Here is a 23,500-nt window from a genome sequence, read left to right as displayed (position 1 = left end):
CCTCCTGATCCCAGCTCAAAATACATCTTAAGTTTGGAGGATAAGGAACCTAGAAACAACAGGCTAGCCCTAAATTCTATTGCGGTTGTTTGTTCCTGCAAAGTACTCAATCCAACTTCTTCAAGAAAAGAGAGCGTTCTAAGTCTCCCTCCACATCCTCCTGGGGAGCAGGCAAGGTTTGCCAGCTGAATGTATAAGGAGAGAGCTTTGCAGGGCAGCCAGGCTCCTCTGACCTGAGCACACTTAATGGTAACATTTCATTTCCATTGGCTTTCCTCCTTACACTGCCCATCAGGAAGCAAATCAACATCAGGTGTCCATTAGGTAACCAGCTGGACAGGAAATTTCCTCACCCCAACACTGACTGGCCACTTTGTCTGAAGGTCTCGTTCTTCTAATATATATGCTTTATCCAGACACACACATACACACACAATCTGTCCATTTAATGCCACTTCGGGTTGGAACTCTTTTGAGCACTAATGACAGTAATCAGAAGTCTTGTTTAACCAGCTGAGCCCTTCCTTCACTGTGCTTACACTCATTTTATTCCTTTTTCTTTCTCTTACCCTGGCTCCTGGCTGGCATGCTAGAGACTGGAGAGGTAAATAAAATTATGCATGTGCATGTTCTGATGGGATGGCTGCTGGTGGGAAGGGGGTGAGTCAGCCCTGTGCACCTCGTGTGCCCTCGTGGCCCCCAAGACCACCATGCCTGAAATGCCCTTGGCCACACTTCAGCACATTTCAACTCAAGCTCTTCCAGGTACACCCACCCTTGCCCCCTTTGTCTCTCCCACACCTAACCCAGAGCTTGGGACTGAAGAGGCTGGCAGCACTTGGTGTATTGAGAGAACAAGTAGAAAGGAAACAAGTAGATGGAGATTGATTTGCCTCCATGAGGACCAGGGAGTCCTGAGCAAATGGTTCTCTGAACAGTTCATGTGGAAAAAAAGAGAGAGAGAAGCTGCCGGGAAAATCTAGGGAGCAGCTGAGAAGGTGGAGCTTTGGAACACAGTGGGCCTTCTGAGAGGATCAGGAGGAAGGCTCCAGCCAAAAGCTGGGTCCCCGACAATTCTGCCTGACCTCCCCCTGTCCCTGCAGTCCGTATTAGGTGTCTCCGTTTCATCAAACATAAAACCAAGTGTTAGCCTGTCGCTTTCTACACAGGGGACTTTGACCTCATCAGGGCTCACAAGGCAAGCAGGATTAGGCCCGGTCAGCATTTGAACTAAAAGCACATAAGATGAAGAAGGACAAAGGTGGTATCCAAGTGGCACAGCTGACTGAGCAGAATATGCACAGTCTCTGGGTCAAGAGAATCCCCAGCTGTTCAAACTGAGATGCTGAACTGGGCACAGAGCTTCATCCATTCCCTCCAGGGTGCCTCTCCCCTCTCTGGGTTCCTCATGTTCATAACCCACATCCTCAGCCCTGAGCCATATTTCCTCAACCCTGAGCCATATTTCTCCAGCCCCGCTCCCGCACTTCTCATCGGTTGCTGGACACTGCTGTTTGGCCTCCGCCTCTCCAGGGTCACCTCGAAGTATGTATCAAGCTGACTTCTCCCTCCGCTGAAACTGTCTTCCCAGGGTTCTCCATTTCGTTGTGGTCATTCCCCACTTACCCAGGCTGCAGACCCAGAAGTTGTCTCTCTTCCCCCTCCCCCAGTCAGCCTTGAACCCAGTTGGGTCGTCATTCCTCACACTCCCATGTTGGTCTTGTCACTGTCTCTCCCCTCCTCTAGGACCTTATCAGCTCATACGTCGACTACTGCAGTCATCTTCCAACTGATCTCAGGATTCATTCTAAAAATTAGCATAAGCATTGGGCACTGATGTACCAACCAGGCACTGTGCTACATGCTGTATGCTTATTATCTCATTTTAATCCTGGCAACAGACCTACCAGATTGGTACTGTTCTTATCCAGCCCATTTTACAGAGGAGAAAAGTGAGACACTAAGAGGTTCCATAGCCCACCCAAGTCCACACACTCAGTAACTGAGTAACTTGCATCACCAGGGTCAATATTCATTTCTGCCTCCTCCAGCCCAGCCTATGGGCTTCTGCCAGATGAATTTTCTTAAGATCTGCCTGTGTCGTGTCCTTTATTGCCCTGAGAGAATGAGGGCTGGGCCCCTTGGCCCCGCAGGCTGCCCTTACCAACTTTGCCACCCTTGTTGCACTGAGGCCCCCTCTATCAGGAGTTGCACAATCAGATGCTGGCAGGAACTTGGAAGTAGTGGAAAGAAGAGAAAGTAGGGAAACCCGGATAATATAACTAACACTCACCTCCTAAAGAATAAGCTTGCAAATGCACTCTGAGCCATCCTGGCTTTCAGAAGCATTCTGGAGAGCTAACTGCACTGTGCTTACAAAATGTGATCAGCATCTAAATACGAATTGCAGCGTGGAACAAAGTGGCCAGGGGAGGCTGCAGTGAGTTCCCCTTCTCCGAACAGTAGATGCCATTTAGAAATGTGGGCCCATTTTTCAAGGGAGCCTAAAATCCAGATTTTCCTGTGAGATCCCCCAATCTTTCAACGTTGGCAAATACAAGTTGTCAGATTCTGCCTGAGCTAAACAAAACAGGATTTTTAAACCTCTGCCTGTTCCAGCCTCCAGTTCAATCAAAATTATCTCCTTAGCCCCTCTCCTCCATCCCCCTGAAGAATAAGTGTATTTCACATTCCTGTCACCTCTGCCTGAAGCATCCACCTCCATCTCACCTGAGATGTGCCTCGTGGTGGCTGGCTCTTAGCAAGTTGTTGTTTAGCTAATTCATGTCCAACTCTTTTGTGACCCTATGGGCTGTAGCCCACCAGGTTCTTCTGTCCTTGGGATTTTCCAGGCAAGAATACTAGAGTGGGTTGCCATTTCCTACTCCAGGTGATATTCCCAACCCAGGGATCAAATCTGCATCTCCTGCATTGGCAGGCAGATTCTTTACTGCTGAGTCACCTGGGAAGCACTCTTTTGACTTACAACAGCACATATCTGTTGATTTCATTTGATAAATGAGTTCACTTTTCCTACCCCTTAAACAGTGGTCCTATTGTGATGGATCAAGACATCCATCTTGTGTTTTGCCTCTGTAAAACCACAAATGAGGGCGTTCCAAACCACTTGAGAGGGCATTTGGGGGTAGGAGAATCCAAGTTACTTAAAGTGTGCTCTGTCAATAACTATAGATGCTGTCTTCACTGTCACTACCCCCACCCCCAAGGGCATATTTTGTTCCAAAAGCTTTGTGGTTGAACAGCTCCTTTTAGGTGCTTCCCTGGTGGCTCAGATAGTAAAACAAAAAAAATCTGCCTGTGATAGGGGATACCCAGGTTCAATCCCTGGGCTGGCAAGATCTCCTGGAGAAGGAAATGGCTCCCCACTCCAGCATTCTTAGGGCTTCCCTGGTGGCTCAGATGGTAAAGAATCTGCCTGCCAATGCAGGAGTGAAGTCGCTCAGTCGTGTCCAACTCTTTGCAACCCCATGGACTGTAGTCTATCAGGCTCCTCCGTCCATGGGATTTTCCAGGCAAGAGTGCTGGAGTGGATTGCCATTTCCTTCTCCAGGGGATCTTCCCAACCCAGGAATCATACCCAGGTCTCCAGCATTGCAGGTAGATGCTTTACCGTCTGAGCCACTAGGGAATGCAGGAGACCTGGGTTCAATTGCTGGGTGGGGAAGATCCCCTGGAGAAGAAAATGGCAACCCACCCCAGTGTTCTTGCCTGGAGAATCCCATGGACAGAGGAGCCTGATGAGCTACCATCCACGAGGTCGCAAAGAATCAGACACAACCGAGCAACTAACACTTTCATTTTCACTTTTCAACCCCTTTTAAATGATACACTTAGCCTGTGTGTACACTCTGGTCCAGCTAGTTTAGTTTCCATAGCGTTTCTCCACGTGCCCTACCTCCTACCATCTCTCCACCATTGCTGCACGCCTCCACCCTTCCCTCCGGAAACCTTCTCTCATCTTCTCAAGAGGAAAGAGGTTCCCGGCTCTGAACGCCCATAGCTCCCTCTCTATAGCTTGCAGGCCCATGTCACATGCTTCCTTGTGTCATAATCTTCTGTGTTCATGATTCCTTCCAGACTGAGCTCCTTGCCTTTGGGACGTGTGTCTTACATGTTTGTCCCCACAGCACATAACCTCATATAGCAGGCACTTGATACTTGTTTTAAAATGAATAAAGTTCAGGGCTGGCTTCTGAGTTCCCACTGCCTTGTGAGTACAGAATTGAACCTTAGCTGCCACTGGATGAGCCCCAAGCCTGTGTGCTCATCCCTGCCCTGTGCTGAAGGTAAAAACAGCCTGCCTTTTCCTGCCTGCTGACCTAGGGAAACCTCGGCTTTGTCCCCTGCCTCATACTGCCTGCAATCCTTGCTCTGATAACGCACTATCTCCAACCCCCCGCCTTAGCTCTCCTGTTCTGTGTATCTCAGCTCCAACACCTGTTACCATTTCAAGATAAGTAAATACGCTAAAAGGACAGAGAAAAACAGTCTTGATGGACACCCCCTCTTCACAACAGCCTCCCAACACTTTGTGCTTGATGAATCAGCATCACAGTGTTTGCACTTGCATGTTGATTTCAGTAAACGTGATATGAAGGAACAGATCTAGATCTGGCATAAGGATGGGGATATGTCTGGAGGAGGTAACCACAGGGAAGTCTTCCCCCGGAAATAAGAAATGACAATAATGTGATAATAACTACCATTTATTCATCATGTAATGTGAACCAGGCTGTGTATCATCCCATTCCATCCTCTTCATCCACCCTATTAAGTAAGTATAGTTAGTATCCCTAGTTTCTAGGTGAAGAAATGAGGCATGAGGCACAGAGAGGGTAAGTTACCTGCCCAGCATTCACTTAGCTACCAAGTGGCTCGAGGGCTAGGAAATCAGGTCTTTCCTTCAGGCCCATGCTTTATCCACCAGGGCTCCCGGGGCTTGTTCCTGCTGCTGCTGCTAAGTCGCTTCAGTCGTATCCGACTCTGTGCAACCCCATAGATGGCAGCCCACTAGGCTCCACCATCCCTGGGATTCTCCAGGCAAGAACACTGGAGTGGGTTGCCATTGCCTTCTCCCGAGCTTGTTCCTAGATGCTAGGTAATCAGTTAGGGTTTTTTTGTTTTTGTTTTTTTTTTCAGTTCAGGATGACAGAGAATGAAACCTAATCTTGAGATTTGGGAACGCTGGGCCTCAGTTGAAAAAAAAAAAAAAAAAACCAGTAGCACGCTAGCTCAGAAACGGGCACGAGAGTGGCTTTGGCCAAGGAATGGTTAACTCAGTTGGAAGGGGAAAAAAAAAATCTTTAGAAAACCAGGCTGTTGGGCGCCCTGGCTTTCTTTGGTTACTGGCAGCCTGACAACGGAAAGCTTGAAGCCTGCAGATTGAAATGAGGAGCAGAGAACATTCAGCAGCCGTGGACCTTTGGCCGCCTCAGACTGGCCATGCCGCTCGGACAGACTGGGAAGAAAGCCCCAGCAGCTCGCCGAGCCCATGGCAGAGCAGGTGCAAAGCCCCAGCATGAGAAAGTGTAGATTATTCTCAGCACACCTGCCAGGAAGCACTACATGCGTTTCAGGTGTGCTGCCTAGTTCAGCATTTCTTGGTTGACATGGCATCTAGTCTCAGGAGGACTAGAGTTCTGTTTCCCCAGCACAGCCAACTCGCCCGCTGGTCCACAAATACAAACACCGCTGGGTTCTCGGCTCTCAGGGTCATGGGAGAGGGTGGGAACGTTGCCTTGAGTTCACTGCATCTCTAAGTCCTTGCCATCATTTTGCTTTGGTGGCCGGGCCCTTTGGGAACTGGCAGCTTCTGCCTCAGTCAGTAGCATTGCCTTGGCATTCTGAGGGGGGAAAAAAAGGACATTTTTCGGATCCAGGTAGAGGTCTGGACATCCCTCAGGCCAGGTGGCTTTGTTTGAGTATCATCATTAAGGTTTAAGGAAAGAAGTCTCCCCTTTGTTCCAAAGGTGTAGAGTGTCCTAAATACTTTAGGGATGGCAGTTGTTGATCATGGAAACAAGACCATTCCCTAGAGGGCAGGCACGGGGCGGGGCAGAGGGCTGGGGGGTGGGCCCAGGGCCACAGGGAGGAGCCTTCCTAATTCCATTCATTGTAAAATCACTCTGCCCTTTCCTCCTGACTTGCACTGTCTCATTCTTTCCAAGAGATAAAGTCTGGGAATCAAAATGGCCAACCTCTGTTAAGCAGACTTCTTTGAGGTCCAGCTGGACAATAACAGCAGCTAAAATGGGAGCTCCCCTTCCCCCTGCCTCCAGGGTTGGGGTGAAGAGCGGGGAAGGGAGGGAAGTCCCAGGAAAGGGCCACAGCTGTGAGCACTCATCTGTAGGCCCTGCTGTCAGGAGGAGATGCACACTGGGGTTTGTGAATCCCTCTGCTGGCATCAAGCCAGCTTTAGAAATGCAGCACCAGTTTTTACCTCCTTTCCCTCACATAGATGTTATTCATTTGTTTTGGAGATTTGTTTGTCTCTTTTTTGTTTGTTTGTTTGTTTTTGGCCACGCCATGTGGCATATGGGATCTTAGTTCCCCGACCAGGGATTGAAACTGTGCCTCCTGTATTGGGAGCTTGGAGTTTTAACCATTGGAACACCAGGGAAGTCCCTGTTCATTTGTTAAGGGAGGTGGTTGTTTGTTTTTTAATAATTTATTTACTTGTTTTTGGCTGTGCTGGGTCTTCATTGTTGCATGGGCTTTTTTTCTTTAGTTGCAAGTCACAGGCTCCAGAGCACAGACTCAATAGTTGGAGGCACACAGGCTTAGTTGCCCCGCGGCATGTGGGATCCTCTTGGATCAAACCTGTGTCTCCTGCATTGGCTGCTGCTGCTGCTGCCAAGTCGCTTCAGTCGTGTCCGACTCTTAGCAACCCCATGGACTGCAGCCTACCAGGCTCCTCCGTCCATGCATTTTCCAGGCAAGAGTACTGGAGTGGGGTGCCATTGCCTTCTCCGCCTGCATTGGCAGATGGATTCTTTACCACTGAGCCACCAGGGAAGATCCCCTGCTCATTTGCTTTTGATAGCTGTGTTTATCTTAAAGCTTTAATTGGCAGACTAGCTCTGTGGTCCAGAGTGTGGGCTTTAGATGCCAGCCCTGCCCCTTACTCTGTGTGTGAACTTGGGTAAACCACGTTGCCTCTCTGAACCTCACCTTTCCTCCTCTGTAAAACAAGGGGAGAAGTGCCTGGTTCATATTCCTGTGGAGAAGACTGAATGGGGTTAATGCAGACACAGAGCCAGACACATGATAAATACTCAATAAAGCTAAGGTACTATTTTTATTCATGAAGCATCTCTTCAGAATCTACTCAGGCATGATTAGAGGCCTGATTAGAGCTACAAAAGCCAGGCCAGGTGTGTTTATGTGTTTTCTATGATCACTATAAACACACAAATGAGCTAGCATCGAAAGACCTCAAAAGATCTTCCATCTCTATAGATAATGGTGAGAAGGGATGGTAGTGGAGTGGGTCATTCATTGGTTGGGTTAATTTAACAGGTGTTGACCCAGAGGCCACTGGGTGCAGCTACTGCATATGTCTGTGTATTCCCAGCCTGCTGAAAATTGGCATGTGCCAAATCTTTTCCCGCAAGCTTCCTACGCAGTCTCATTCCTTGTCAAGATGACACTAGGGACACCCCTGATGGTCCAGTGGTTAGGACTTGGTGCTTTCACTGCCAAGGGCCCAGGTTCAATCCCTGGTCAGGAAATTAAGATTCCGCAAGCTGTGGGGTGTGGCCAAAAGATCAAAACAAAATTTTAGAAGGTAACACTAAAAGTTGGCTGTGCCCTGCACACACTGCCACGGCCTCCCTCGGCTGCTCCCGTGCCTGCATCTCAATTGCTTTCTTGAGTCTGGTCCAGCTGCACTTTTGATTTCCCCACCTCCACCCCCAGCTGGTACGTGGAAACTATTTCTCTTCTCTTCCCAAGCAAAATACTAGCCTGCTGTCCGTTTCCTCGCTGCCCCCACGTCACTGCAGGCTTTCCGAGTGGGTCATTATGGGGGATGGCTTGTAGGCCTGCCAAGCCGGGAGCAGCTGCCTATACCCGCTTGCATGGACATCCCCCGCCCCCAAGGAGCCAGGGTGTTTCTCAGCTGTATGAGGACAATTTGGGGGGACCTAGCTCTGCCAAGAGAAACTTGAGCCGTGTGGCTCACAAGACATAAAGCCCCTTTTACTTTAATACCATTGGATTTTTTTTTTTTTTTGACTTGTCTGACTCCTCGGGATTTGCCAACTGCCTTCCACGAATATACATTCTCAGACGGCTTGGAAACTGGATGGTGTGGTCTTCAGTTTGTGTCCTATGTTACTGCAGAAGTTAGAAGTTGTTTCCAAATAACAAGTAAGAGGTTATGAGCTCCTGTTGGCTCCAACTAGCAGACTCTTTTCTTCTTTTTTGTGTATTCTTTCTTTTGTCTCTCCTTTTACTCTTTTTTTCAATGAAGACTTTGGGTTTTTTAGAGCAGTTTTAGGTTTACAGCAAAATGGAGAGGAAGATACAGAGATTTTCTATAGACCCTCGGCTTCCACACATGCACAGCCTCCCCCAGTATCAACATCCCCCACCAGAGTGGTACACTTGTTACCACTGATGAACCTACCGTGACACAACATAATCACCCCAAGTCCAAAGTTTACCTTAGGGTTCACTCTTGGTGTTGTCCATTCCATGGATTTATGCTAATGTATAATGACGTCTTAAGTATCCTCTCTCTTCATGGCTTGATAACTCATACCTTTCTCAGTTTAGTATTTCATTGTCTGATACTGGTTCATTTATCCATTCACACACTGAAGGACATCTTGTTGCTTCTAAGCTTTGGAAGTGAAGAATAAAGCTGCCTTAAACAACTATGTGCAGGTTTCTGTGAGGGCATAAATTTTTAACCTCCTTTAGGTAAATACCAATATCTAATCAGCACAATCGCTGGCTCCTATGGTATGAGTATATTTAGTTTTGTAAGAAACCACCAAACTGTCTTCCAGAGTGACTGTACCGTTGTCCATGCCCACGAGTAATGAAGGAGAGTCCCTGTTGTCCCACATCCTCACCAGTATCTGTTGCCCTTGGTGTTCCGGATTGTGCCCATTCTAGTTGATGTGGAGTGGTAATTTGGTTGTTTCTTATTGTTGAGTTTTAAGAGTTCTCTCTATGGTTGCTTATCAGATATGACTTTTGCCGATATTTTCTCCTAGCCTGTGGTTTGTCTTCTTATTGTCTTCATTCATGCTTTTTTACAATTAACATTCTACCTTTTGCCTAGGGAACATATGCATTTGAAACAAAATCCAAGAGGTACAAATAATGTCCATTAAAAAGCTAGTTTTCCCCAACCTTTGTCCCTCGGCCCCTCCAGTTCTCTGTAGAGAAAACCCTATTGTTTCCAGTTTTTTACCTAGTCATTCCACACATGGTCTATCCAAAGATATACATAAACATGCATATTTATATTCTTTTTGTTTTTAGAAAATCAGCAGCATGCATATATCTCTTCTACGCTGTTTTCTTTTCCACCTAAAATGTATCTTGGAGATGGCACCTTATCAGTCCAGATTTAACTGCCACATACTTTTAAATGGTGACATCGTGTTCCATAGTATGACATACTATCTCTTTGATAGACATTCAGATTATTTCCAGTTTGCTGCTCTTATCAACAATGCTGCAACAAAAATCCTTGTAACATACATCATTTCCCACATGGGCAAATGTATCTGTAGGATAGATTCCTAGAATTAGGATTGCTCTAATCAAGGGAATATGAGTTTACATCTTCACAAGTATTATTTAATTATTTCAGTACTCATGGAAAGAATAAAAAAAACCTAAAACATTGCCTCTGGTAGAAGACCTCTGGGGAGTTTATCACAGAAACAATCAAGCACATTGCTTTGAAGTGCTTACCTATCATTTCCACTGACTGCAAATCTGATCCTTCTTTCCTTCAATATGTATTAAGCACGTTCTGGGTGCTGAGCATATTGGTAGCCTTTGGGAACAAAACCATAAACAAGATAGACATAGTCACTGCCCTCATGGTATTTAGTCTGTGAGGTATGGGGGGTAGAGAGACATGAAATAATTATACACTGAAAGTGAAAATGTTAGTTGCTCAGTCATGTCTAACTCTTTGCAACCCCATGAACTGTAGCTCTCCAGGCTCCTCTGTCTGTTGGATTCTCCAGGCAAGAATACTGGAATGGGTTGCCATTTCATTCTCCAAGGGATCTTCCCAACTCAGGGATCGGACCCAGGTCTCCCACATTACAGGCAGATTCTTTACCGTCTGAGCCACCAGGGAAGCACTATCCACTAGATCATTACAAACTGTATCACACGCCATGAAAGAGAAGTACGGGGTGACCAAAAGTGTGTACTGGGCTCCTGACTTAGGCTGGAGATCTGGGAAGACTTCCCTGCAGAAGTAATGTTTAGTCTCATCGGTAAGAAAGACTTAGCTAGGCAAAGGGAAGCACAGATTTGAAGTCCTAGGGGCAGGAAGGAGTTGTGGAGTAGGACCAGCAGCGTGGATTAGAGGAGCAAGAAAGAGCCTTCAAGGTCATTTAGTTTCAGCCTCCTTAATCTGATGTGTGAGGAAAGGAAGGTTCAAGGAATTCAAGGACTTGGTCAAGGTGAGGCAAATGGTGGCAGAACCAGATCTAGGACTCAGCTTTCTCAGGTGACGTCTGCTGTAGAACACTGCGTCCATTCTGGCAGATCTGAACTTGACACCACAGGATAGTCACCTGGGTTTGTATGGAGGGAGGATTTAAGTTCAGGGCCTTGTGGTTAGTAACCTGATACGCTTTGTGTCTCTTTACTAGTAAGATACAGTTTGGGCAAATGGCAGTCTAGCATTCTAGGCTCCTGGGTTGGTTTAGTCTTCAGTATACTTGTCTCTTCTCCAAGCTTTGGGAGGTTTTGGGGGTTTTTTTGTTGTTGTTGCTGTTGTTGTTTGGGTATTTTGGGGAGTTTTTAGGTTTGGGGGGTTTTCTGTTTTGACCATGCTGCACAACTTATCTTAGTTCCCCAGCCAGGGACCGAACCTGAGCTCTTGGCAGTGAAAGCACAGAGTCCTAACCACTGGACTGCCAGGGAATTCCCTCTTCTCCAAGCTGAAACACTCTATAGTAATGATAATGGTGGTTACTATTTGTCAAATGCTGTTCTAAGCACTTTACATGTATTTCATTTAATCTTGACAACAATCCTATAAAACATGCATTATTATTATTATTATCCCATTTTACAGATGAGGAAATTGAGGCTCGGGTAGGTCAAGGCATTTGCTCAAAGTCCCAAGGTTAGTGAGTGGCAAACTGAGGTCTCAATCTAAGCAGTCTGGCCTCAGTGCCCATGTGCTCTCACTGCCCAGGTGCTCTCACTGTCAGCAGCTGGGGGGTGGGCTCAGGTCTTAGCCTTAGCTGCTGTGTGCTATGAAAGGCCCACGCCAGCGAAACTCAACCTGTCTGCCTATCAGACTCATGTGGGGAGCTTGCCAAAACTGCTGACGTCCAGACCTCACCCCAAGTCAGTTAAATCACAGTCTCCAGGGCTGATTCCAATCATTGATGGTTTTGAAAAGCTTCCATGTTTACTCTAATATGTAGCTAAAGGTTGAGAAGCATGGCTATATAGCCATACCAGTCTTTCTTTCTTTGAGGATATCTTAATCCGAGCTGCTATAACAGAAATACTATAGATTAGGTGACTTGACAAGCACTTACGCCTCACGGTTCTAGAGACTGGGAAGTCCAAGATCAAGGTGCCAGCAGGTTTGGTATCTGGTGAGAAGCCACTCCCTGGTTTGCAAATAGCCATTTTCTTGCTGTCTTCTCCCATGGTGGAGTGAGAGACATTATTTCTCTTGTGTGTCTCCTTATAAGAGCACTAATCCCATTGATGAGGGCTCCACCCTCATAACCTAATCACCTGCCACCTCCAAATACCATCACAGTAGGGATTAGGGATCCAACATATGAACTTTGGGGACACACAGACAGTCAGTCCAGGGGGCAACCAGCAATATGATTTTGCCTTTGCAATCTGGGTGTCTATTTGTTTTTTTTTTTTTTTATTAAATAAAGTTTGTATTTTGTATTGGAGTACAGCTGATTAATGATATTGTGATAGTTTCAGGTGCACAGCAAAGGGACTCAGCCATACATGTACATGTATGCATTCTCCCCCAGACTCCTCTCCCATCAAGGCTGCCACATAATATTGAGCAGAGTTCCATATACTATACAATAGGACCTTGTTGGCTATCCATTTTCTGGATATCTGTTTAGTGTGACCCTTGTAGAGGCATTTATTCATACCATACCATGAGCAAACTCATGACTTTGAGCAAACTCCAGGAGATAGAGAAGGACAGGGAAGCCTGGCACACTGCAGTCCACGGGGTCACAAAGAGCCGGACACGACGGAGCGACTCAACACCACCACCATGAGCTCCAGTCCTAGCATAAAGAATCCATTCAGTGTGTGCTGTGGCACCCACATTCGAGGTTGCTATGTGGTAACAGGTTTACAGAGGGCTGAGGTAGTAATCTCACTGGAAATAGTGTAGCTTAGTGGGATAGAGCTTCAATCTGACCCAGATTCAAGTTGATGCTTTTTTCAAGCAGTCTGTGATTTTGAAAATTTCTCTTTTGTCGGGCTCTATTTTGCCATCCATAAAACTGGGCTAGTAAGATAATACTGCCTATTTCATGAGGCTCCTGTGAGGATTAAATGAGCTAGTCCATGTCAAGTGCTCAGTGTAATGCCTGACACCTATAACTCTGTAAATATTGGCCATTTTATTTCCTGGCCATACATGAGGCTTATTTGAGCCCGGTCACAGGTAAACAGTTGTACTGGGGAAAGCTACTAGCGACACTGATATTGAGGGGAATTTTGTTTGACATTTGACGAGTGCCTGGTATGTACAATGAAGGGTATTAGACCCTGAAGAGCTGGGACAGTGAGGACTGCCTAGTGTCTGCTGCCATGAGCTTGCAGGCTGCCAGCCCAGAGATTGCATCCAGATAACTTATACCAGGTACCCTGGCCCATGGCAGAGGTCTAACCAGTACCTCAGGGAGCACAACACAGGAAAAGAAAAGACTGGAGATGTTTCGGTTCAAGTCCAAAGGTGGGCTGCAGGCAGAATTCCGTTTCTCATGGCACCTCAGTCGGTCTTTTTCCCTCTAAAGGCCTTCAACTAATTAGATGAGACCAACCCACATTATGAAGGGTAATTTGCTTTACTCAAAAGCCTAGTGACTTTTTAAAAATTGAACTATAGTTGATTTAAATGTTGTGTTAGTTTCAGGTGAACAGCAAAGTGATTCAGTTATATATATATATTTATATTCTTTTTCAGATTCTTTTTTATTATGGGTTATTACAAAATATTGAGTATAGTTCTCTGTGCTATGCAGTAGGTCTTTGTTGTTTATTTTATATACAGTAGTGTGTATATATTAATCCCAAACTCCTAATTTATCAAATTAACAAAGTCTAGTGACTTAAATGTTAATCACAGCTACAAAATACCTTTACAGTAACATCCCAACTGGTATTTAACCAAATATCTGGGTACTGACCATGGCCTAGCCAAGTTGACACATGAAACTAGCCCATCATGGGGTGATATTGGGAAATGATGCTGGGAAGATAGGTGGGGGCCAAATTGTAGAGAGTTTTGAATTCTATTAAGTTTTCTTTGGAAAACACTCCTTCTGGAAGTTTTCCTTTGGAAAACTGGGGATTGGTGAAGGTTTCAAAGCAAAGCAATGACAGTATCTGATGAGTTTTGAGTGGTATACACAAGGGGTGAAGAGGACTTAAGGGAACTCCTATTTGGGGCCTGAGCAAAGAGGTCAAAATACATATACAGTTTGTGGTGTTTATTAGACTTTTAAGTGGAGAGATGTCAAGTCGATAGTTGGTTACATGATCCTCTGGCTCAAAGGAGAGAGGGGGCCAGAGGAGAACAGGAAGAAGGCCAGTGCAATTGAAGTGTAGTGGCGCAAGATGAAACTGAAAATATGTCCTGGCGCAGGTCACGCAGGGCCTGAGCCTTCGCGTCATGTGTTCAGCCAGTTCCTACCAGCTCAAGAGAGCTGATTATTAAATTGCAGCAAATTTGGGTGCTGGTTAACCTCACAGTTGGTAGCCTGCAATCTGCCATGGTAGGAGTATTTACAACATTGAAATAAAGAAATTCTACAACTCAGGGCTTCCTCCACCCACAGAACCAGTTGTTAAATATTTACTACAATATTACCACTACAGCTTACAGACAGCAGTGAAAATTTTATATTTACTCTCAGTGGCTTTAATAAAGTCATTAAAATATTTTAAGCAGGTGAGTAAAAAGATTTGATTTTTTTTTAATCACTCTGGCTGCTCTATAGAGACAGAAGGCAAGAAGTCTCAAACTTTTTCCATCCCAAACAGACTACTAAGGATGCTGCTACAATGGTCCATGTGAACACTGAAGGCGGAGTGAAGGAAAGACATCTGAAAGATTGTTAGGGTCCCAAGATTGACCATAGATCCTGATTCATCACAAATTGACTATAACTGAACCTGTTATATAATTCATGTAACTTGGTTAGTGTTTTTTGTTTTAGTGGTGGTAGGGGATCCCAGGTTGCAAAATTATTACCTTAACTCATGACTGGGGGCTTTTTGCTATTTTACTGGAAACCAGCAGAAGATAGATCAATAATATTATCTCATAACAGAATAAGACAGTTAATTTCCTGCATGAGCACAATCTCCTCTTTTTAATATTTCAATCTTCCAGTAGCAAGATGCACTTCAAACCTTGCAATTAGGCTGATTCTTTCTAAGGGAAAGGAAGCTTAATATCTCTTTGACAGCAGTTCTTTCTCAATGGGATAGGAAGGAAAAGAGGCCATGTCAGAACAGTGCTAAGATGAACACTTTAAAGACATTCGCCAAAGACCCCTGACCATTTTTGGCTCCTGTAACTCTAGGCTGGAGACTCAGCTTGTTCGTTTCACATTCCTTTTCTCATACTCTGTCTGTGCTTGGTTGTTATTATACCTCAAGGGGAAGGCCTAACCCCAAAGTTCACCCTTTGCCTTGATGGAGAACAGAAATCCCTTTCCTACAGAGCTGAAATTCTAGTTGGGGGGTAGGAGCAACCAATAAAGAAAATAAGTAATTATACCAACTATGAAAGAGCAAGGAAAGGAGATAGGCCTGGCCACAATCAGTTCAGCAGGGTAATGGAGACAGATGTTAAACTGAGTGGGTAGAGTGGGGAGGTGGGAAGAGAGGAAGTGGAGTCAGCCAGAGTAGACAGCTATTTCAAGAAGTACAGATGGAAAGGGAGAGACATGTCCATCCACAGCTAGATGGATAAGCAAATTATGATACGTCTGCACAATGGAATACGACTCAGCAGTAAAAAAACCTATTGATGAACACAGCATGGATGACTCTCAGAGGCATCATGCTGAGTGAAAGAAGCCCATCTCAAAACAGTTACAAGCTCTATGTTTCCATTTATATGACATTCTCAGGGAGCAAAACTACAGGGTGGGGGTGACTGTGATTATAAAGGAGCAGGAAAATTCTGGGGGCTAATGGAGCAGTTCTATATCCTGATTACAGGGGTGGTCACACAGATCTATACATGTGTGTGCATGTATGCTCAGTCCTCAGTCGTGTCTGACTCTTGCAACCCCATGGACTGTAGCCTGCCAGGCTCCTCTCTCCATGGAATTTACCAGGCAAGAATATTGGAGTGGGTTGCCATTTCCTCCTCCAGGGGATCTGACTCAGGGATTGAACCTGCGTCTGCTGCACTGACACGTGGATTCTTTATCACTGAGCCACCAGGGAAGCCCATCTATACATGTGTCTATACTCATGTAACTACGCCCAAGCAAGGTAATTTTACTGTATGTTACTTCGGGAACACGAGATTGGGCAGAGTCTAAAAGACAAAGATTGGAGGAAGGAGTTGTTTTTTCATATGGGAGGGACTTGAGTTTATTCATTTACTAAGGGAGGAAATCAGGTCTCTTGGGAAAGGTGGCCAAGAGGAATTCAAAGGTGTGAGATCCAGGGCACCAGTGGGAAGGAAAGATGATCTGTCTTCCCCACAAACTGTGCAACACAACACAAACTCCATCTGGGACAGAGGACACTGTGATGTGCAGGGCGTTGTGTATGGTGAGGTTGGGAAGAGCCACTGGGAGGAATGGGAAACGATGCTTCCAGACCTCACCCTGCAGTATGATGGTCCAGCGGAGGCTAGAGACCTCAAAGCTTCAGTGGTGCCGACCTGTCCCTTTGTGGATTCATGTTCAACAGCTTGGTGCAGAGAAGAGGTTGGTGGGGAGGGGGGATGGAGATCAGCTGAAGGACAAAGGGCAAGGATTTTAAGACCAGGAACAAAAAGAAGGGCTGGGAGGTCAAGAAAAGGAGGACCATGAAGCCAACAGGGAACTAATAGCATGGGAGACAAGGGAGAGGGCATGTGACTAGATCAGATAGTGATCCGAATGATTATGGTTAATAGGCATCAGGGAGCAGGGGAGCTGGATGGATGAGGACACTGGTCCAAGCAGTTCTGAAGTGGAGACAGAGGACTCATATGTCAGGTTAGGGGTTTGACTGATATTTAGAATACTTTGTACAGAATAGTCATAGCAGGACTTCCCCAGTGGTTCATATGGTAAATAATCTGCCTGCAGTGCATGAGACACGTGTTCAATCACTGGGTTAGGAAAATCCCCTGGAAAAGGAAATGGCAACCCACTCCAGTACTTTTACCTGGAGAATTCCATGGACAGAGGAGCCCAGCGGGCTACAGTCCATACGGTTGTAGAGAGTCCGACACGACTGAGCAACTAACACTTTCACTTTCAGCTCATATTTATTGATCCTTTCCATGTGCCTGACACCAGTACTTTGCATGCACATCTCATTCATTCTCACAGCAGATACTATTCCTGTTTTCTAAATAAGGAAACTGAGGCTCGAAAAGATTAGATGAGTTACCCAGGGCCACATGACCAGTAAGTGGAGCAGCCATGGACTAGAACCCAACCTGTTTGACTCCAGGGTTTATGCTTCTCTGACTAATATACTCTATTGCTTCTCCCACATGGAAAAGCTTGATTCCATCATAATAAAATGCTATATTGACCTCAACTAGACATCTCAGAAACGAACCTAAGTAGATGTATAGCTTGATGTAAATGTGTCTGCATTTCTGAAAGCCACCTATAAGGGGCTGTCCCCCTCACACTGGATGAGTGTTGTCAATTCTGCCTGTAGATGGTATATTGAAAAGTTCTTTCATTTGATCATAAAATTATTTTGTCAAAGGACAAAAAATTACTTTCAGAGATGGGGCATTTTGGTGGTCAGCCAGAATGGTACTGGGAGTGGTGATGAAATGCATGGGGTAACCAAAGGAGTGGGTGGTCAAAGGGGTGTCAAGGTGAGGATCATGGATGCCTATGTCTAGAAACAAGGTATGAGATGGAATGACTATAGATGCTAAAGTTCCCTATGACGGTGGTGACTGTGGAAGAGGGGGAGCTACTAGGTGTCACAGGCCTCAGTGAGTGTAGAAGAGTGGCCAGGAGGCCAGTAACTGAAAACAGCAACGGGTGTGGTTTAGTGCCACCAGCCCCAGCTGAGAGCTTTTGACATGAGAGTGGCCAGGGTCTGGGAACAGAAAGCGGGAGCTGGAAGAATGCCATTCCCTCTGCTGCCCATTCCAGGACATCTGTGAGGTGGGGAAATGAGCAGCCCCTATTTGAGGGCTTCATAGAGGAGGGATCATTTAAGACAAGGAAACAGAAGGCACTTAAAAAAGATTAAAGTCTCTGTTACAACCTGTTTAATGTAAAACAGTATCCTTGGCAGCTTGCAGCTGTTTGTGAGTATAGTATATGTGTTAAATCCTTATAGCTAATAAAGAAGACAAATGAAAATGAAAAAAAAAGATTAAAGGCCTGAGAGGTGTCTACCATGTCCAGAGGGTATAGATTGAGAGGCAGTGGTAAGTGTGAAGTGGAGTCTGTCCAGAATAGCTGCTTCCTTCTAAGAACAATAGCCCCAAACATGTGAATCGGGTGTCATGGCTTTCCTGCCCACTAATACTCATTCTAAGCCTACAGAAAAGATAGAGTCCTGTGGCGGCCATTTCATCATCATCTTGGCCAGGACATTGAATCTTGAGACCTTGGCTGCTTGACAAAACCATTATTTCCCAGTGACTAAATCACCTCATCCCCTCTTCTCTTTCCTACCAGGCTCAGAGCCCCTACCTTCCCCATGGTGGAGGGGTGGATGTCCATTTCTCAGGAGCAATGGACTGCTTCCGGCAGATAGTGAAAGCCCAAGGGGTCCTGGGGCTCTGGAATGGATTGGCAGCCAACCTGCTGAAGGTGAGAGAAGTGGTCAGTCTCCCACTTGTCCGCCTCGCCACTGCCACCCTGTTCTATACCTTTGCCACTCCCTCTGCAGTTTGCCTGCAAACACCTCCTCTAGCACAGAGCCTGTGAATGCAGGCTGGATGTTGGCCCTAAAGAGTGGGGACCCTGTGCAGTGTTGGGACATCTGATACCCCATCCCAGAGGAGCTAAGCATTTAGTGTCAAGGTTCCCAAAATGGAGGTTCATAGACTCCTAAAAGGACTATAACCCCCTATCCTAAAATTGTATGAAAAAATGTGTCCATATGGGCGTATGTGCATCTCTCTGGGGAAAGGATCCATAACTTTTATCATTTTCCAAAAGAACTCCATGACTTTAAAAAAAAAAAGGTCAAGAACTGTGGACTAACCTTGCACTAGTTGGCACAGAAATGATTCCAATCAAGACAAGATTATATTAGGAATTGCCCAGCTGTCCAGTGGTTAGGACTGAGCATTTTCACTACTGAGTTCAATCCTTGGTCAGGGAACTAAGATCCCACAAACCATGCATGGCATGGCCAAAAAAAGGCAAGTGTATATTGACAAGCAGTGTTAGATTGTCTACATGCATATCAACCCACACCCAAGCTTCCCCAGGGCAGGCCCTTCAATGGCTCTGCCACTCCTCTCCCCAACCCTCACTGGGCCGGCTTGCATTTTTCCATCTTCCCTGATTCCAAAATAATGACCATGTTGTATTGTCCATAGCCTTTATCTCAGTTTACCCTGATCCAAGTTGATTGCAGATGCATTGATGTTTTAAGATTTTCACATGATTTTCATTTTCTTTCTCTACAGATAGTTCCATATTTTGGAGTTATGTTTGGCACCTTTGAGTTCTGCAAGAGAATCTGTCTTTACCAAAATGGTTACATCATGTCTCCTCTGAGCTATAAATTGACCCCAGGGGTGGATCAGAGTTTGAAGCCCCAGGAGTTACGGGAATTAAATAAGTTCTTCAAAACTGGACAACTAAAGTCTAAAAAACCAACTCTTTAAAACTGAATGGAACTAGAGGTGCATTGATTGAAGGCGTGTTGCAATCAGAGAGGAATGTAGCCTCAGAATTGTGCACGCATGGAGTAATGAGAGGGTGCTCCTGTCTGCTGCTCTTGGAAATGAGAAGATTCGGCCATACCTGAGCTCCAGAGTGATGGCCCTGTGAACACCTGCACCACCGTGATTTTATAACAAAACCTAGCAGTAATGAAATGTACAGTTTACACTCTGGATATAAATAGGCAATGTCACTCAGTCAGTTCAGTCACTCAGTCATGTCCAACTCTTTGCGACCCCATGGACTGCAGCACACCAGGCTTCCCTGTCCATCACCAACTCCCAGAGCTTGCTCAAACTCATGGCCATCAAGTTGGTGATGCCATCCAACCATCTCATCCTCTGTCCTCCCCTTCTCCTCTTGCCTTCAATCTTTTCCAGCATCAGGGTCTTTCCCAATGAGTCAGTTCTTTGAATCAGGTGGCCAAAGTATTGGAGCTTCAGCTTCAACATCAGTCCTTCCAGTTAATATTCAGGATTCATTCTCTTTAGGATTGACTGGTTTGATCTCCTTGCAATCCAAGGGACTCTCAAGAGTCTTCTCCAACACCACAGTTCAAAAGCATCAAATAGTTGAAAAGCATCAAATAGGCAGTGTACAAAACACCAAAGAAAGGGCCTGGCCATGACCCCTCAGAGCAACGTGCTTTTGAAGTGACTGGGCAGACAGCATGCTGGAGCTCTGCCATAGGCTCACAGGCTCACAGGCTCACTAACCCACAGCAGCCTAGTTTCACCCAGATTCACTAGAGACTTCCCGATCCAGTCATTCTAGAACTCACAATCCTGGCTGACTTTGGAGTGCACGCACCATGATGTAAATTATGCCTTACCAGAAACTAAATGAAAAGCATTTAACATTTAAAAGTTACCACCGTCGTAGTAGATCCAGCCTTCTTTATTTAAGTTTGAAGCCTTCTTGTGTTTCTAGAAGGTAGTTTGTAGCATAACTGCTTCATTATGCCCCAGAAAACCTTCTTTCAGTTAGTCATTGTATAGTTCAAATGGCCTGAATTCTCTGCCTTTTTAGTTTGCTTTGCAAGCCTACCCAGAAAATAAATTATTTAGCCAACTTATTCTCACAGCATGTCCCAGTTGCCTAGAGAGGATCAAATAGAACATTTGACACACACACAGACCCACAATGTAACTAAAAAAGCACTTTGGGCTAATCATGTCTACTAGATTTTTTTTAAATCAAATTTTGGGTTTATTCTACCTTGGGGATTCTATGTCAAGTTTATGTAATTGTACCTTTTGAATAGCCTATCTATGCATTAAAAAGCAATATCTAATATTAAGTTGTTAATTTATACACACACAGAAAGAGACTTTCAGTATGTTGGAAGTATTTTTCCCTATTAAATTTATTTTCCAAAGAAAAATTATGTGTTGGTCATTTATTATTAATTTGAGTTAGAAAATTATTGCTATATACATACTGGCCAAAATCTTTAAACTCTCAGAAACTTGTCCTATTGAAATATATCAAAATAACTCATTTTTTCAGCCACTGGGGCAGACTGTGTTTTATGGAAAAGAGAAGTTGATACACACAAGAAAATCTCATCTGTAGCCCAATCAGTTACAGTTTCATTTCAGTTCAGTTCAGTCAGTCATGTCTGACTCAGTTGACTGCAACTCCATGGATTGCAGCACTCCAGGCTTCCCTGTCCATCACCAACTTCCAGAGCTTGCTCAAACTCATGTCCATTGAGTCAGTGATGCCATCCAACCATCTCATCCTCCGTCATCCCCTTCTCCTGCCTTCAATCTCCCAGCATCAGGGTCTTTTCCAAGAAATCAGTTCTTTGCATCAGGTGAGTTTAGAGGTGACAGGTGAGTTTAACAGATTCTTAACCCAGAGTGAATAGTTCATGTTAGTTACTCTTGATTTTCCTTGAGGTGAACAACTTTTTAAAAAATTCTGAAAGCTGTAAAAAAATATTTTTAAAACTCTAGTACTGTTCCTAAAACAAATTTCCAACTTCTTGTATTTTCCCAGAGGTATGAAGGAAGTGTTCTGCTTTTTTGCTTTATGGTTTGCAATGGGCTCCACCAAACTGGGCTAAGTACTTTGGGAGGATTATAAAGATATGTGATGCAATATTGAGCCAGGAGTAACTTCTAGTCTTCAGGAACAAAACATACCTACACATATGAAATAACTATAATTACAAAGCAAATACAAGCAAGGGCATGATAATATAGCAGCAACCGTTAACAAGATTACCAAGGAGCTCCATAATTGATTCACTCAGTGAATCAGAGATTTAAAGTATAATCGAAAAAAACAAGTCTTTTTTTATATGGTGGTGGTGGTTTAGTCACTAAGTTGTGTCTGATTCTTTGTGACCCAATGAACTGTAGCCTGCCAGGCTCCTCTGTCCCTGTGATTTCCCAGGCAAGAGTACTGGAGTGGGTTGCCATTTCCTTCTCCAGGGGATCTTCCTGACCCAGGGATCTAACCCAAGTCTCCTGCAATAGTTATTATTTATTTGGCTGCTCCAGGTCTTAGCTGTGGTACGTGGGATCTTTGATCTTTGTTGCGGCATGTGGCATCTTTAGTTGCTGCAGGCAAACGCTTAGTTGCATCATATGGGATCTAGTTCCCTGACCAAGGATCAAACCTGAGCCCCCTGCATTGGGAGCTCAGAGTCTTAGCCACTAGACCACCAGGGAAGTCCTGGGAAGGAATGAGTCTTATATTACATTTTGAAGGAAGTGAAAGGATAATAGTTGGTGAAGAATAGGTTGAGGGGAGAATATGTTGCAGGCTGAAGGTAGTGTATGTGGTATCACAGAGGTGGAAGGAAGCAAAAGAGTGCGAAGACTGGCTTCATGCATTCGTTCAATGATAGCTTGCACTCTGGGCATCATGATACACCAGGCAGCTCAGGTCCTTGCCCACGTTCTAGTGAGGGGGGCAGTCAAAAACCTAATCAACAAGTGAGGTATAGATTGTAATGTTATGAGGGGAATAAACAGGGTGCTCTATTAGAGAATTACATGGGAGGTAAGGGAAGTATTTTTAATCAAGGAGCCAGAGAAGGCCACTATGAGAGGTGATATTTGAAATGAGACCTGAAAAATAAAAATGAATCAACCACATAAGGAACTAGGGAGAACAGAAGGTGCAACAGTGGTACTGGTAGTGGGAAAGGCTGGATGAACGACAAAGAGGTGAGCACAGCCAGTGTGGTGAGTGAGAAAGGATGAGATGTGGCTGGACAGAGGTCCAGGTCATATGCGGCCACTGGGGCCATACTAAAATGTTCAATTCTAAAATAAATGAGTAAAATTAGTTTAATTCTAAGTGCAGCAGGGAGTCATTGAAGGCTTTTATGCAGAGATGCTATATAATCTGATTTTCATTTTTGAAATATCCCTCTGGTTGCTATGTGGATAACAGATGGGAAGGAAGCAAGGCTGTGAGTAGGAAAACCAGTTAAGAGGCTACTACAAAGTCCAAGTAAGAAATGATGACTTATGGGGAATTCCCTGGAAGTCCAGTAGTTAAGACTTGGTGCTTTCACTGCCATGGGCCCAGGTTCAATCCCTGGTCCAGGAACTAAGATCCTGCAAGTGACATAGCCAAAATATTAAAAAATTAAAAAAAAATTTAAGTGATGGCTTGGACTAGAAAGGTGGCAATAAGGATGAGAGGAGTGAATAGGTTCAAAATAGATTTTTCAGTTTGGGATCAGCAGGATGTGCTGAGCAATTGAATGTAGGGAATAAAATAAAGAAATCAAGGATGGCACCTAGGTTTTTCACTTTTGACTTATTAAAAAGGTAGATAATGTTGCCATTTGCTAAGGTGGAGAAGACTGGTGGGCGCCCAAGTTTTGGTGGAAAAGGAATTAAAAGTTCTGTTTTGGACATGTTAAATTTGAAATGCCCATGAGACATCCAAGTAGGCAGTTGGCTGGA

The 23,500-nt window shown here is 44.9% G+C and overlaps 1 protein-coding gene and 1 non-coding gene across 2 annotated transcripts in view; both read left to right on the top strand.

The window, feature by feature from the left end:
• Nucleotides 1-19,959, top strand: part of SLC25A43 (solute carrier family 25 member 43) — a 39,842-nt gene extending 19,883 nt beyond the window's left edge. Inside the window, exons 4-5 of the mRNA XM_027534318.1 lie at nt 18,348-18,482; nt 19,310-19,959. Of these exons, the coding sequence (XP_027390119.1) occupies nt 18,348-18,482; nt 19,310-19,510 (336 nt within the window). The 3' untranslated portion in view covers nt 19,511-19,959. The remainder of the gene's footprint in view (nt 1-18,347; nt 18,483-19,309) is intronic.
• Nucleotides 7,679-7,751, top strand: TRNAE-UUC. The gene has a single exon. It is a non-coding gene; the product is annotated as a tRNA-Glu (tRNA).
• Nucleotides 19,960-23,500: the final 3,541 nt, after the last annotated feature.

This window comes from Bos indicus x Bos taurus, chromosome X, assembly GCF_003369695.1.
Source record: "Bos indicus x Bos taurus breed Angus x Brahman F1 hybrid chromosome X, Bos_hybrid_MaternalHap_v2.0, whole genome shotgun sequence".
In the NCBI taxonomy this organism is placed as follows: Eukaryota; Metazoa; Chordata; class Mammalia; order Artiodactyla; family Bovidae; genus Bos; species Bos indicus x Bos taurus.
Note: the sequence above shows the minus strand (reverse complement) of the source record. Positions and strands in the feature narration are given on the sequence as shown.